The 16,862-nt window shown below is 42.4% G+C and overlaps 1 protein-coding gene across 2 annotated transcripts; it reads right to left on the bottom strand.

The window, feature by feature from the left end:
- Nucleotides 1-5,275: 5,275 nt before the first annotated feature.
- LOC112849564 (5-hydroxytryptamine receptor 3C-like) lies at nt 5,276-10,731 on the bottom strand. Of its 2 annotated transcripts, XM_025913221.2 has the most exons (9): nt 10,665-10,731; nt 9,113-9,279; nt 8,653-8,697; nt 8,101-8,210; nt 7,662-7,831; nt 7,312-7,472; nt 6,299-6,503; nt 5,909-6,124; nt 5,276-5,779 (listed from the first exon to the last, which is right to left on the bottom strand). In XM_025913221.2, the coding sequence occupies exons 1-9, from the start codon at nt 10,729-10,731 to the stop codon at nt 5,550-5,552; spliced, it is 1,371 nt and encodes a 456-aa protein (XP_025769006.1). In that variant the 3' UTR covers nt 5,276-5,549. The 2 variants fall into 2 exon arrangements, with proteins under 2 accessions (XP_025769006.1, XP_086576370.1); XM_086720244.1 differs by lacking the exons at nt 7,312-7,472; nt 8,101-8,210; nt 8,653-8,697; nt 9,113-9,279; nt 10,665-10,731 and having other exon boundaries at nt 6,251-6,503; nt 7,662-7,793.
- Nucleotides 10,732-16,862: the final 6,131 nt, after the last annotated feature.

Here is a 16,862-nt window from a genome sequence, read left to right as displayed (position 1 = left end):
TTCAAGTACACCTTAGTTCCACAGGTAGGCTGGGCTACCAGACCTTGGGTCTAGGAAATGAGGGTTAACTTTAAGCCTTAATGAAAGACAGCTGATGACAATTGTGCACCTTGCTTTTATCAAGGTTGGCTAAAAAACTGGACCTAAATATATAGGTTGACTTAAAAGTAGGTTTGGCTTCTAGGAAGTGGATATGATAGAGGCAGGAGAGATAGAGCAGGCATCTCCTCTCCTGCTCTATAACCTCCTGGAAAGCGGGAAGCACATCTTGTCCTTCTCCCCACCACACTCCCCAACTCTGCCCAGTGTGTGGCATATAGTAGTTAGCAATCAATAAATGTTAGTTAAATATCTGGCCCATCAGTTCACTATGGATGGAGAGAGACACACAGCCTTGGACAGATGTAAGAAAGGTGGTTGGGAACCTAATGGGGATCCTGAGGCCATATCAGAGAAGTTACTTGCTGCTCCCATGGTGTAGCTAAGGTGTGGGTTCCATCTTGGATGCGGTATGGTAGAGATGGGGGTTGGTGAAAGTAGCAGGTGGGATACAGAGGGCTGGAGCCAGCGCCCAGCCTTTAATTTCTGACTGCCCCCCTCTAAGTTTCCAATAAAGGTCTAACCAGAATGACTATTTATTGAGTTTGTGTCATGTGCCCTACACTGGTGTTAGGCACTTTACTTACAGTCTTTTTTTTTTTAATGTTTATGTATTTGTTTTGAGAGAGAGAGCATGAGTGCGAGTGGGGAAGGGGCAGAGAGAGGGAGAGAGAGAATCCCAAGCAGGCTCCATGCTGTCAGCACACAGCCTGATGCGGGGCTTGATTTCACAAACTGTGAGATCATAACCTGAGCCGAAATCAAGAGTTGGACGCTTAACCAACAGAGCCACCTAGTATTCTTATGCTCACAACTGCTTTATGAGGTCAGTGGAATTTCTCCCATTTTACAGATTAGAAAACTGAGGCGCAAAAGGTCAAAATATCTTGCTCAATGTCCACCCAGGTAGAAATAGGTAGAATCCAGATTCAAACCCAGGTTTGATTCCATTGTTCTTTCCTTGCTCTTTTTATTACTCCATAGCTTGGAAGTCTTATGGCCTGGATTATTAGGACCCTAGTTTCCCACAAGTGAAATCCCTAGGCCTAGATAATGCTTGGATTCAGAGGTAAACAGTGGGGACAGGAGCTGTAACTTTGCAAGTCACAGACACCAATAACTTTCTTCTTAACTTATTCCAAGTAGGATCATGCTGCATGGTCCCACTCATCCGGTTTGGGAATATAGCTGTAACCTGGCAAGGGCAGAATTAAATGGTGGAAGGGGGAAATGAGGGCCATTGTTTTGCAGCACTGATGGATGGCAGTCACACACAGAGGCCATTGGCCAAAGCTAAGGATCCAGGAGTACAGAGGCAGTTGAAACATCCAAACTGCAGAGTGGGTCACTAGCTGGGGGTCAGGCTGGCTATGATGCCTGAAGCAGAAGAGAAGGAAGGTCCTGGGACTCTGAAATGCACCTAGGAAAAGAGTCCCATGGACAAGCATTCACCTTTGACAGGTTCAGGCTCTGATCCTGGGCTCTCTTAAAGTCTGACAACCCCACACTTATCACTTTCTTTTCCTCCACTTCATTTTTCTCACCTAAAAAATGAGTGGGTTGAACTAGAAAGTCAGTAATTCTTTATGTCTACTGCCTCTCACCCACAAGTCGATTTTGCACACTCTCAGTCTGCATGATAAATAGATGTTCTCTGGTGTGTCACGTTTGGTTTTCTAGTTTCTGTAAGCTTGTAAATGATTTTTAAATCCATATTTTAAAAATAATTTCATCTGTGCTGTTAGCTCAGCAACACAAATGGAATTTAAACATAAAGGGTGAAGCCACTTGTATAAGGTTTTATCCAACAAGTAATGCAGTCAGATTAGAACCCAAGGTTGCCAGATTCCAAAGTCTCTCTGCTATACTATTTTCGTACTTGCCATTTGGAAGAAGCAGTACTAATGAGTGACCCAATAAGAGAGGTTACCAAAGGGAGGATCAGAAATTGGAGAGGAGGAAAAGGATGGGCTTGAAATGAAGTCTGTGACTTCACATCCTAGAGTAGACCTGAAGGAAGAGGAGAGAGAGCAAAGATAGTAAGGAGATAATAATTTTTAATGTCAGGTTAATATGGAGCCAAGAGAAAATGTAGAAAAGTTGGAGAAACACTGCTTCTAATAGTTTAGAGAAAAAGGGAGTGAGCACAAATGCGTGGAAGAACCACAGGTAGCACTGCAGGTGAATGGCCAAGGTGACGAGTGATCATCCAGACAAAAGCCATCAGATGCAAGATAGCCCAAGCAGGAGCAGTGGCCTATCAGCAGATTTTTCTAAAGATTTTCCTAAATTTTTCTAAGTTACCTTGCAAAGCCTTTCAGTGGTTTGCTCCATAACAAGAGGAAAGTCATTAGTACTAAGCATGCCTATAGGATTCTGTTATAGGTAGAATAGAAAGGCAGAAACCATATCTGTAAATTTTCTGGGAGAGTTCTGGTTTTAAGGTTCCTCATGATTATCGTTTGTGTATTAATATCGTGTGTTCATATTTTGCTTGTGGAGAAGATAAAATCACCATATCATGCCTTCTCTTGCTGAAAAGAGATCTAGCCTCCTAATTCACATTTCAAAAAAAATAAATTGTGTATCTTCTATTCAAATAAAACATAAAGTTATGTGTTAGAAAGCACGTGAAGAAAATAAGCAGAATAATATGTACCATGAAGATGGGTGGGAAAACCAAAATGCCACAAATTGATCTTAAATAATTTCAGAACCTCGCAAAAGCTGGGTAAATGGGCTGTTTAGCAAAGTCAAGGATGAGTTTCCAGGTGAGATGACTATCCTGGAATAAGGCATAGGAGTAGATATCCAAAAAAATATATCATAGAATATGTATCAGCAGCAAAAATCTAAATCCATAGGGAATACAAAGGGAAGGTGGATTTCCCAGGTGAGATCTGGGGAAATGCATGCTACGGAAAGGAGTGGAAAAAGTGCAAGTAGTGAACTTGGCCGGCTGTGGAGGGGGTGGAGGGGAGAGAGGAGGAGTGGGGAAGGCTGAGGGAGGGAGTTAAAAGAAATGTAAAAGAAAGTTTGTCTTTGGGACCCTGATCAGGGCCTTGCTTTTTCTGTTTTAATTCTCCTAAGGTGTTAGCCTGACATGGGACTCCATCCCATGACCCTGGGATCATGACCTGAACCAAAATCAAGAGTCAGATGCTCAACTAACTGAGCCACCCAGGTGCCCCTCTTCCTCAGTTTGGAGGGCAGTGTGGCAGGAGCTGAGAGGCCGGTGTCTGGAGTCAGCTGCCCCGCAGAACTCTCATGTAACTAGCTCAGAACACTGGGAGCCCACTCAGTGGCTGTCCCTTCACCTCTCTGTGCTTCATTTATTTTTTCCCCTTTGTTTGAATCTATAAAATGGGGATAATAATACAAAACCACAGTACTAAAACTTAAAGAACTTTGAAAACCAAATGATTTTTCACAAATTATTTGGTGGCAAAAGATGACCTGGGCTGATGAGAGTCTATCCACAGTTTTGTTTCTACTCCCTACTATGAATATTCATAGATCTCACTGCAGAAATAGTAATGTGTTTGATTTCAGGGTGCTGCCCCCTGCCCCATACAGTATGTGCATAAATATTTCCTTTTTAAAGTCTGAAAAATTCTAACTTCCAAAACGCATTTGACTCCAAGGGTTTGTGGATCTACAGTTCCCACTTCATAGAGTTACTGTAAGGATTAAATGTGGTTATTTATCTAAGACACTTAGGAGAGTGCCTGCTACATATTCATAACTTAATAAGTGTTGGTATTATTATTAGTATACTGCATCCTTTCTAAGGCCCCACATTGTAGCAAGCTGTGAGTTGAGGAGTTGCGGAAATAATAACAGATACACTAATTTATTTAGGTGAATGTCAGGGCTCCTGATTTGAGCCTAGATTGTGTAGATGCTAGGTTTTGGACATTCCCGGAAGACTGGTGTTGGTGAGGAGGTGCTTGACAGGGCCCTAGAAGCTGAGAAACCAAAGACCTTTCTGGAAAAAAAAATGCAGAGAAAAGAAAAGGAGAATTAAGGAACACAACTTGAGTTAGAAAACCATGGGCATGTACAAGGAGTGATTTGTAGTTAAGCAGGGTGTTTCTGCCTCAGTGCCCCCAGATTCTCATGAAATCCTGTCTGAGTCCTTGTGGAAGGAGACTGCAAGGAAAGAACAAGTGATATCTGGTCCTGGTGACTCAGCATTCAGCTGGGGATATCTGGCCCTACTGGCTTGGTCTCCTGCAGCAAACACTGGGGAAGGACCCTGGGCCTGCACCACCAACAGCAACCTTTCTAGTGAGCATTGGTGGTCTTGCCACTCTTTAGGCATCTACGGTGACCAGAGGGAGCCAAAGAAGTTTGAGGAAGAGCAGTGGAGAGGAGGAACCAGAGAAATATTGTTCAGTAAAGACCACCATTAATCTCTTAGGCTTACAATAGAAAGTAGTAGAAGAGACAAAAGAAAAGAAAAGAAATGATTGCTAAAAATAAAAGATTTTGTATGAGTTGTAATTAATTTGCTCTCACATCTGTGCTTTTCTGAACCTGGGGTGTCCAACAAATCATGTCACGGTTCCATGGAACCTCTACCTCCCCCAGACAGCTAGTGGGAGAGATGGGCCAAAAGACAAACACTTGCAAAATCAGAAGGCAAGTTCCAGGAAGGGGAATTTTCCAGTTCATATGGGGGCATTTGTGTTATTCTCAAGTAAGGCAGATGCCATTTTCAAATGTGCTTTCCTTGGCTTCTGCTCTTTCCTTTGCATGATTAAGGGCAGTCAACTTTGATTACAGTGCAGACAGTTAACGGTAATTCAGGATTACGTTAACATCTAGATGCTTAAGGATGAATGAGTCATATGTCAGGCTGTGATGAAATGTTTCACTCTTTAAGTAAGAGATGCCTGATTCTGGCACATTATTAATTTCTAAAGCTTAAATCGGAAAATTGGGTTTAGGAGATTTAGCTCTATTTTCTTATAATTCCTTGTAATGGGTTTTGAGCCCTTCTCTCCCCTCTCCTCACTTTCCTAAGTTGCATAATAGTCTTATAAAATCCTTTTTACTTTGTTAATGAGTAGTTTCTGCAAGAAGACTCTCAATCCAAGATTTCTGACACTGTAATATAAGGTAGGGAAGAACCAATGCTTTCTGCAAAGGGGTTTATTGGGGATGATTCAAATCAAGAAAGTATTCCAGGAACTTGAATCCTGATGAGGCAGGCGGCCATCACTTATGGGAGTGCTGACGGGAGCTGATGGAGTGCAGGAGCAAGGACCTAATCCTGGGAGGCATAGGCAATCATCCAGGTCTGGTCTGAAACCAGACAGAAGGATTGAGCAGAAAACAAGGTGGTTGCCAGGTCTGTGAGGCTGGGACTTGGACACACATGGGAGCTTGGATGGTTTCCAGAGGCAAGAGAAGCTCCAGACTGGAGCTTGCAGATGGGCATTTGCCTAGGTGTTCCAGAGGACGATGACTGTGATGATGGAGGTGGCCATGAAGAGCAGGTAGAGGCGGAAGAGCAGGGTGTCCATCATGTGGCTGAACTCTATCCACAGGTTGACCAAGTGCCGCTTCTGAGCCTCATATTCTTGTTGGGCCCTTGTTGACCCAGGGCACCCATTTAACTCTGCCTCTCTGGGACCTGGCACCTTCCCCACCAACTCCACAGGCTCCTTCACACCTACAGAGATAGAGACTCAGCCATGGGCCATGAAGTTTACCTGGGGAGTGAAGGGAACAGGGAAGGAGGCAGGAGCAGAGGAGTGGAGGTGTGGAAAGAGAATGTGTGGGCAGTGCTGACTCCCCTTACCAGGCAGATGGGTGGGGGTGAGGCCTAGGCCCTTATTTCCCTTCTGGGGTGCAGTGGGGCAGCATTTTGTTGGGCTGGTACAGTAGAGGAGGAGAGAATGGAGCCACTGAGGCATGGGTGGGGGCTGGGTGGTGGCCAGGTGCAACAGGTAGGTGATGAAGATGGTCTCTAGTAGGCTGACCACCATCAGGGACAGACACAGGGCAAAGTAGACACCTGGAGGGAAGATGGGTCAATGTAAGGGCCAGAGGTACCTCCTAGGACTTTGTGTTTCCTCTTTCCCCAGAGGGTCCTTTTCCAGGATCCCTTTTCTGACCAGGTTCCACTGGTCTGTCTCCCTACCCCACGCCCACTTTGCTTTCATTTTCCTGATGGAGGAAGGGACCATACTGATGAGGGGGGTGCCAGTTGCAGGGAGTAAGTCATTCATCATGAGCAGGAAGACGTTGTAGCCCAGCAGAAGTGTCATCTTGAATGGGGCACGATTCTCACTTTCTATTGGCAGGTAGAAGCTGAGGGCGTCAATGGCAACCAGAAAGCCACTGGGCACCAGAAGGTTTATAACATAGAGTCTTGGCCTGCGCCTGATGGCAACCTGGGGGAAGGAGAGAGGGGCGCAAGTGAAGAGTAGGCTGGGAGGCTGCTGAGCCAGTTAAGAGCAAGAGTTGAGATATGTCCCAGACCACACTGTCTAGGAAGGAAATGTTGCCTCAAGTCCCTTTCACTGTCCTGTCTTTCAACAAAGTCATCTTAATCACCACTGTCTGCCTTTCCAGAGTTTGATTCTGCCATGCTGCCTACCACTGAAATGTATCTCATTCCTTCTTGACCCAAGGTATCAACTTTGTCCACTTCCACTTTTAGCCCTACCAATGTGCTCTTAGCAGGACTGTGGGACCAGATTCTTAGGTATCATGTGCTTTTTATCTCTGTATTTCTGCTTGCTTTCTCATCAAGGTCTAATCGCTAGTGACTTTGCTGGTGTCCATTCAAGACCAGTGGAGCGAAGGCAAGACAGTGGCAGATAATTTTGAGGTCACCAAGATTTGAAAGCATAATATCCCTAAGACAGTGTTTCATAACTTTTACACCATCTCTTTTTAAAAATAAACTTAAAAACCCTTGCCTTCCATAGAGTTCTGATAGCCATGGGAGATGGAAAGCTCACTCTCACTATGAGTCACTGCCGTAGGATCTTTGTTTTTTTCCCCAAGGAGGATTTATTCAATCAGTATTTACTGAGTGCCAGGTACTGTCCTAGGTAGTGGAAATTTATCAGTGAAAAAAGTGATAAAAATATCCACCCTCACGAAGCTTACTTTCTAGTGGGAGAGCTTACATTCTGGTGGAGGACATAAGTTATGCATCTTAGAGAAGATCACAGCCATGGCCCCTGAGCTCACATAGAAAATGATTTGGTCATACTGGTTGGTGCCCACAGTCATCTTCATCATTCTCTGGTGGATATCCAGAAGTACCCACTCCCCCTTGCTCCGAATGAGGTCCTGTGATGTGTTCGAAATCTCCTGCACTTTCTTCTCCATGCCCAGGAGCATGTTCTCCACTGCAAAAGAGACCCAGACAACTCAGCCTCCCAAATGTTCCCAAACCCCTTACCCAGACTTGCATTTCTTACCACTTAGCTTCCACGCCCCTTTAGGGGAAATCCCCTCACCATTCCCAGCTTCCTGGCCTCTTCTTTCTCAAAACACTTTCTCTGCCTTTCAATCAGCTACTATACAGAGTCTCTTACCTGTGTAGATGAATGAGCTGAAGGTGAGTGTGCAGTTCTGTTCATCAAAGGGGAAATAGAAGATGTCCAGGTTACAGATGCTGACCACCCGCATTGGCTTATCATATTTGATGAGACCTTCACTGTTGACATAAACCATGAGACCTGTAGCTGTCTGATCCATATCCATACTGTATGTGTGAAGAATGGGAAGGTGGGTACTGTGAGCTCTCTATCAGTCTTGGCCTTCTTTCTCTCTCAGATCACACCATTCCTGTGCTCTAACCCCACTCATCTGACTTCCCCCTTCCACCTGTCACTGTGTTCTGGGGGTTTTATAAACTCAATTCAGACACTGCTCCTTCTAAACTGAGTCTTTATGTGCCCCCTATTGGTTATATCATCCCATTCCTTGGAGATAGCATTTCCTTCCTGCTGTTTTCTCAGTGCGGATACTCACAACTCCTCGATGAAGATATCCGGAAGCCAAAGATTCTCAGCTGCTATGCTGATCTTCCTGATGCCCCCACATTCCTCTGGGTTCCACGTGATGAATGGATTGTACCAGAACTATAGGAAAGCATGGTGTGAGACCAATAGGGTGGGAACTTGTTTTAGTCACACTCTGTCTCTTGCACTTTATATTTCCTTTTTCTCTCATTTCTTCACTCTCCTACCTCCTCTCTGGTGACAGATATCACAGTGCACTAACAAAGTCTTTCTTCTACTTCTCCCTTGATTCTTTCAAGGGAGACCTTGACCTCAACTTTGGAGTCCCTGGTATGGAGCCACTTAGGTATCATCTTCCATGACCTTGGTTTATGCTACCTTCTCCCTGTGCCCCAAGCTGACAGAATAATCAGGAAATTTTGTGTTTTCATTGTTGGTCTGCTTCCATTTGAATTTGTCTAATTTGTGGGTATTCTAAGCTTTATCCATTGTAAACTGCAAAGTTGGACCCAGCAGTGGGAAAAGGGAGATACCACAGTAAAGGGGAAAAAGTCTATCATACCATGTTTAGCCATAGGAAAGATGTCATCAGTTGAAGCTGTGCATCCTGAAAAAACAATTTTCACCTGGGATCATTGCCTCCATGAAGTCAAGTCCAATGCCACCATCCACCTCTTTCTCATTTCCATGGCTGTTCTATGTCACAATTATGATTTTTAATCATAAACCACTGAAAAATGTAGGTCAAATACTCCAGAGTACATGGAAAACATAGTTTAAAAAAAAGGCAGTATAAAAGTACATTGGGGTCATGTTTCTTATGGAATAGTCCGAAAAGGGACAGATTTTACCTGCTATGATGTCACTGAAACATGCCCTGTCATATCTTCCCACCTCACGGAATGAGATTTTCATTTTACAAAATTCAAGTGAGGAACCCACCACCACTTGCCACTTGCCATTGCACATTGCAATGTTGCACATTGCAATGTTGCACATTGCAATGTTGAGCCAGGACTCACCACTTCCACAATGGCTGACATAGTGAAGGATATGTTGACACGAGTGGGGATGCTGTAGTTGATGACTGGACGGAAGGCCTTTCTGTCAAACACTGCTTGGAAGGCGACAGGATCCACTCCATGCCGGTCAAAGCCTGAGCAATTGATGGTGAATGTGTCTCCTCTTCCTGAAGAGAGCAGAGATCCTGTGAGAAGAGTGTCAGGGCTGGGGGCTAGGTAGCATTTCTGCACAAAGAAAACAGGGGGCATGGGAGAAGTATGTGAGCTCCTCCTTCCTGGACCAGGGAGTGTGGGCTGGGCTGGTAGGCAAATGGTGGAAGTTGATGAGGTGAGCTGAGTCAGGGCTCCATCCTCAATTCCTTTGTTTCTGTCCACATGCAAAATTTTTCCAAACATGTAGGCAAACTCAGCCTTGACCACCACTTTTCAGTGTCCTGCTGAATCTCACCACAAACTTCTCCACCTTCACTCAGTGTCCTTCCATTGCTCATCTCTGTCCTTGAGCCATCTGGGTGATGTCAGTGACAATATTTGCAATCACAGTTCTCCTCACTATATTAATGCAGCATAGATAATCATAAATTAATGATGAAGGCAATAATCAGGTAGGTAGTAGGAGGTATGTGGGACCCTAAGGAAGGAACTCAGTTTTTCAAGTTAATAAGGATTTACTGTATCTCCACTATGTGCTGTGATTGTTCTCGTCTAAAACACAGTGGTTATCACCAGTGAGACTACCTTAAAGAGAGTTCCTTGATTCCCATCTTACACCTAACCCTTTTCTAGGGTTAGAACTACTTTGTGATGCAGAAATAGAGAATTATGTGATAACATCTTCTGGTAGAGTCTATTCATATCTATCTCTGATATTGTACTAACCCTTATCGTTCATTTTTTCTAGTTTATTTACTTTGAGAGAGAGAATGAGAGAGAGAGAGAGAGAGAGAGAGGGAGAGAGAGAGAACCAGAAGGGGGAGGGGCAGAGAGAAGACAGAGGATCCGAAGCAGGCTCTGTGCTGACAGCCGAAAGCCTGATGCGGGGCTCAAACTCATAAGCTGTGAGATCATGATCTGAGCCAAAGTCAAATGCTTAATGGACTGAGCCACCCAGGTACTCCTTCATCATTCATTTTCAATAATGAATGAGAAAAATAATCTACACTGAAAATTTTTACTAAAAATATTTCCCTTTTTCATGACAGACCTTCTCATCACCTTCTTCCCTTTAGAATTTTCTCTGTTCCATTTAATTTGATTCAAGAGAGCTGAGAAAGAATCTTCTTATTTTTAACATTAGTTGATACTCAGAAACCATGTGGTTAGATTATATGCCTGGAAAGAGAAAGACATGAGAAAAGAGAAGAGGCCCAATAGAAACATAGGGACAGAAGGATCTTACGAAGAGGTACAAAGCTATCAGTGTCTTGAGTTTTCATTTTTACCTGGATGAACATCCAGACATTGACTATCTAGGAATAATAAAAATTAGTCTGGTTGGTCTGTTTCTTAGAAGTTGTATGTTTACTTTGTTCTTGTTCTTGTCCCTTCTTACCTTGAAGCAGCAGGTGGAGAATGAGACAAAGGAAGAATCCATATTCATGGAGCCAACCTCTTTCCATCTTCTTCTCTTTGGCGCTTCTCTGAGATAATGTTGATCTCTGGGGACTTAGTGATGATGTTGACCTTAAAAGACCACAGGCCACACCTTGAACCCTAGTTTTGAATAATACATGTATCAGGTGGCATTAGCCGTCTCTCTAACAAGCACCGCTGACAAGAGAGTGTCACAGGGGACTAGCCCACCCTGTGCCCTAACTGGGCCTGAATCTCATCTCCAAAAGTAATCTGGAAAATCAGTTAGGAGAGGGGGAAGAAAAAATATCTGGTCACTGGAGCAGTGCTAATAGTCTCCTCATACTTTAGAATCACTGTGGCCTGCAATGCATCATAGACCAGGCACATAATAATTGCCATTGCTTTCAAGTGGCACATGCACTTTTTTTTTTAAATTTTTTTTTTAACTTTTATTTATTTTTGAGACAGAGAGAGACAGAGCATGAACGGGGGAGGGGCAGAGAGAGAGGGAGACACAGAATCAGAAGCAGGCTTCAGGCTCTGGGCCATCAGCCCAGAGCCCGACGTGGGGCTCGAACTCACGGACCGTGAGATCGTGACCTGAGCTGAAGTCGGACGCTTAACCGACTGAGCCACCCAGGCGCCCCCACATGCACTTATTTTAACCTTGCTACCATCTTTCAGAAAAACTGGGGCCTCCTTTTTATAATCAACTTCAGACTTTGAGGTTTTAAACATGACTTCAGTACTGGCTAGTCTCAGCTTTTGATTTTGTGAGCGTGTCAAAAGCAACCCAGATCTCCTGGATGGAAGGAGTGATCAGTGAGGTAGAGGGGAGGTGGTAGAGACAATGCTATTTTTAGTAGAAGTTGACTGATGAGAACATGAAAGGAAAGCTTGCAAATTCATGTTGTTTAAGACCCTGCTGTTTTTTATAAGACATTAGTTAGTTGTCGACATATTAAAAATTGGGAGATTTCGTGCAAGACCTATATTTCTGGCTTCATTTAAAAAGTGAGATCAACCAATACTGGGCTCACGTTTTTGCTTGGCAACAATTTGCCAAAGCTAATGGTTATGCTGTTTGGATGGAACATTCTCTCTAGATCATCACAGTCTGTCACCAACTATTGATTATTCCTGACCAGCTCCCCTCATGTATGTTACCTGCTTATCCTCTGTAGGTGTTTGAATTTGCCTCTGAGTGTTAAGATTTACTTTCTCGCGTAGTCTTAAAAGAGCCTTGGGAAGTAATTTCAACATACCATGCCATGCCTAGATGATCACAGGTCTTGTCAGATTTAGCATGTGCAAATATTTGATTCATGGTGGAAACCAGACATGTTATGGTTAAGTGGGCCAAAGTCATCAGAGGGTTTAACCTCTTTTATTCTGGAATTAATTCCATCAGAGAAGGCTCCAGAGAGAGTAATGAGTGGCTTAGAGAGCAAAGAGAGCAATTCCTTCAGTGAAGAAGTTTATGGCCTGAGCTGGAACAATAAGGTAGCAAAGGTTTCCTTATCTCTAATATTGGGGTTTTATGTGGTTAGGGATAATGTTTGTGTGTTACCTTTCCTGCTCTAAGCAATTACTGAATTGAAACAGAAATAACAGTAAAAATGGCAATAATAGTAGCTGTTATTGTTACCCTGGCTCTCTTGAGATTGTTCAGGTTGTTTCAGCCTGAATGGAATCTTCTGGATTCCAAATGTCTGGGTTGACTGAAGCAACCCTGGCTGCTGTGGGCATCAGTCTTTTCTCTCAGCCTCACTCAGCTGTAGGTTACCATAAAGGTCGTCCCTCACTCCATAGGAGCCCTCTTCATCATTTGAGGATCCCTTCTCCTTTGGGAAGTTTCTTTTTTCTTTCTTTCTTTTTTTTAAAGATGGCTTTGTTTGTTTGTTTGTTTGTTTGTTTGTTTGTTTAAGAGAGAGGGCACAGTGAGCAAGGGACAGAGAGAATCACACAAGGGGCAGAAAGGGAGAGAGAGAGAGAAGCGGGGGCTCACCCGAAGCGAGGCTCATGCTCACTTGATGTGGGACTCTGACTCACAACCGTGAGATCATGATGTGAGCCGAAGTCCGATGCTTAACGACTGAGCCACCCAGGCACCCCTTTAGATCAGTATTTCTCAAAGCATTTTCTTGCAGAACACTAGTTCCACTGGATGTTAAATTCTTTTCTAAAAAAATTATTTTTGTTATTTAAACTTCAAAGAGGTCTGAGAAACAATGAATTAAATAAGGCTAAGCAGAGTTTTTTGTTTTTGTTTTTTACTATAGGATTCCTCAGAGTATTTAGCTAAAATGTTAATGTGACTTGAATATCATATGTATAATTTCCCAGACTTAGTTGACTTTGAGAATTTCTTTTTCTCAGAATATCTTGCAGGAGTAGTACTTCATCTACTATTTTGGGGAAACAATGCTTTAGGTGAATAGAGTAAATGTAGAAGAAAAAAACTTGAAAATTCTATAGATAGGGTATAGAATGCAATCAACATATGTATAAATCAATCAGGAAATTAAAGAAATAAACTAGATGAGTGTTTTCAAAAGTTTTTAAGTCTTTATTTATTTTTGAGAAAGAGAGAGAGAGAGTGAGAGCAAGCGGGGGAGGAACAGAGAAAGAGAGTGAGACGCAGAATCCAAAGCAGGCTCCAGGCTCTGAGCTGTCAGCACAGAGTCCAGCCCGGGGCTCAAACTCATGAATCATGAGTTCATGACTTAAGCTGAAGTTGGACGCTTAATGAAGTAAGCCACCCAGATGCCCCAATAAGTATATTTTAGGTAAGTATTCTAAACATTTTTTTTTAATGCTTATTTATTTTTGAAGGAGAAAGAGACAGAGCATGAGCAGAGAAGGGACAGAGAGAGAAGGAGACACAGAATCTGAAGCAGGCTCCAAGCTTTGAGCTGTCAGCACAGAGACCCATGTGGGACTTCAACTCACAAACTGTGAGATCATGACCTGAGCCGAAGTCGGACACTTAACCAATGGAGCCAGCCAGGCGCCCCTTAGGTAAGTATACTAAAACGTGAAGTTTAATTAGAACTGTAAGAACCTACAAGCAAATAGGAAGTAAAATAGATAAAATTTTAAGCTGTTTCTGATTCCGTTAGCAGTATAAACTTGACTGACTTGAAAAGGAATCTTTTTCTTTCTTTTCCTTTAGATTACCTACGAGCTGTAGTCACATGTCATTCGCCTAGATCCAATTTTAGAATGAGAGTTTAAAAACATATTTTGGGGGGCAGTTGGCGGGCTCAGTCAGTTGAGCATGTAACTCTTGATCTCAGGATTGTGAGTTCAAGCTTCATGTTGGGTGTAGAGATTACTTAAAAAATAAAATAAAGTATTAAAAAATAAATTAATTACATAGATAAAATGTCTTGGTATTGTTACTTCTCAAATGTGCTCAGACAGTAACATTTTATTTTTTATTTGATTTATTATTATTATTTTATTTTAGAGAGAGTGAACAAGCGGTGGAGAGGAGCAGAGGGACAGAGAGAGAGAATCTTGAGCAAGCTTCATGCTCAGTGCAAAGCCTGATGTGGGGCTTGACCTCACAACCCCAGGATCATGGCCTGAGCCGAAATGAAGAATCGGTTGCTCAACCAACTGAGCCATTCAGACACCCCCAAAGTAACATTTTAGTAGCTAAAAAGCAATACTAATTTTTCTCATTGGTGGCCTTATAATCAATCAAGTATATAATTTGTGTTTTAAGAGTACATACTTTTTCCTCATGGTATTCAATAGATGAGTTACTTTGAGTGAAAAATAAATACAGCCTTCACAGATTTCTAGTTTTCCTAAACAAATATTCATGCCAAAAATGTTATCACAAACAGACTGAAGTGGTTTATCTCGTCTCATCAGAAGCCCATATTTATAAAGCAAAAACATGCAAGAAGTTTTAGGGAGTGACTGGGAGTGATTCCTGCAGCCTGTGACAGCCTGTTTTAGAAAGAAGGCTCCATTTTGGCTGCACTCTTTCTCTTTGGCTCTTCTGGTTTAGTGGGACCCTGTTTAGTGGGGCCTCCCACGTTGGTGTCTGACAGGTGCCCACTCCATACTTCTCAATAATGTGGGAGAATCTCCCCTGCACATCTAACCAGGAGAGGCATCAGACATGCTGTCTGATTTTATTCAGTTGAGTAAGTAACCATTAGCTGTCATTCTGGGAGGTTTACAATCCCAACACTGGTCTATGGACTGTGATGCTTATTTTAGTTGAATAGATTTAGGTGGTTGTTCCAGGTGGAAGGAACAGCTTAAGTAAAAACATGGAAATCACAGTGTTGTGAGGACCTCAGATTTGAGTAGGAGAGTAACAGGAAATGAAGCTGTGGTATTATGTGGTGCCAGATCACGGAAGGCTTTGTATACCCAGCTGAAATTTGGTTTTATTCTATCACTCAGTGGTTCCCAAAGTTGAATAAGATTCAGACCTCTTTTAAGAGAAACAAGGGGCGCCTTGATGGCTCAATTGGTTGAGCATCTGACTTCAGCTCAGGTCATGATCTCATGGTCTGTGAGTTTGAGCTCCGCCCCCCGCCCCCCCCCTCCCCGCAGGCCCTGTGCTGACAGCTAGCCTGCTTCAGATTCTGTGTCTCCCTCTCTTCCTGCCCCTCCCCTGCTCACACTGCCTCTCTCTCTCAAAGTAAATAAACATTAAAAAAAATTTTTTTTTGAAGAGAAACAAAACTCCTAAACCCCTGATGTTAACTTGAATTATTTATAATATCACTTAAATATTTATAATCATAAAATCATGTATAAAGTCCTTATACTTATAGCTCTTATAAGATAAAATTATATATTAGATATTCTACAAATTAGAATTTTTTATTTGATTTATAAAAAATAAAATGTTACTGTCCGAGAACATTTGAGAAGTAACAATTCTAAAAATTAGATATTCTATAAATTAGAATAAATTTATAAATTATGTACATACAAGACTGTAGAATCAACAGAACATTAATGTGGTAGATAATATTGTTTTATTAAAATTAGATAACTGCTGTCCATTTCCCTATCTTTTTTACAAGGAGCTAGTTTTTGAACACCTATCTGTTATTTTATTGGGTCAATATGATAGTGCATGTCAATATAACTGTACTTAACGCTTTTTTAAAGCAATTCTTCATTTCTTTCTCACTACTACCTTTACTGCTAATTAGTTGAGATGTTATTACTACGAAGGTGAGAAGTGTGTAATTCTTTCCTTCATAAAGTGGCTATGTGATATGACTTACCATAACGTGCCTCTACTGCTGTGTACTGTATGAACACTCAGCTTCACCCACTGCAGTTCTCTATTGAAAATACTGTGAAATCTTTGTCTATATAATATGCAATGTCATTTGGCTTTCATCTGGCATTGTTGACATCTTTTTTTTTTTAGCTTATTAAAAAAATTTTTTTTCAATTCCAGTATAATTAACATATTAGTTTTAGGCTATATTAGTCTTAGGCTGTGTTGTGATTTGACAATTCTATATATTATTACTCAGTGCTCATCATGATAAGCATGCCCTTAATCCCCTTGACCTATTGCACCCACCCCCCTCCCCCACCTACCACCCCTCTGGCAACCACCAGTTCTTCATATTTAAGAGTCTGTTGTTTTGAGGGGGCGTCTGGGTGGCTCAGTCAGTTAAATGTCCTACTCTTGGTCTTGGCTCAGGTCATGATCTTACAGTTCATGAGTTTGAGCCCCACATCCCACACCATGCTGACAGTGTGGCGCCTGCTTGGGATTTTCTTTCCCTCTCTCTGCCTCTCCCCTGCTTGCCCTCTCTGTCTTTCTCAAAATAAATAAGTAAACTTGAAAAAAAAGGAGTCTGGTGTTTTGGGGCCACCTGGGTGGCTTAGTTGGTTAAACAACCTACTCTTGATATCAGTTCAGGTCAAGATCTCCCTATTGTGTGATTGAGCTGCGCATGGGGCTCTGCACTGAGTGTGCAGCCTGCTTGGGATTCGCTCTCTCCCTCTTTCTCTGCCCATCTCCCACTTGTGAGCATGCTTTCTCTCTCTGTGTCAGAATAAAAAACTAAACATTAAAAAAAAAAATCTGACTTTTGGTGGTCTCTTTTTTCTTTGTTCATTTGTTTCTTAAATTCCACATATGAGTGAAATCATATGGTATTTGTCTTTCTCTGAT

Source organism: Puma concolor, chromosome C2 (genome assembly GCF_028749965.1).
Source record: "Puma concolor isolate L17-30 chromosome C2, mPumCon1.1.hap2, whole genome shotgun sequence".
NCBI lineage: Eukaryota > Metazoa > Chordata > Mammalia > Carnivora > Felidae > Puma > Puma concolor.
The sequence above is the reverse complement of the archived record's forward strand: the minus strand, read 5'-3'. Positions and strand labels throughout refer to the sequence as shown.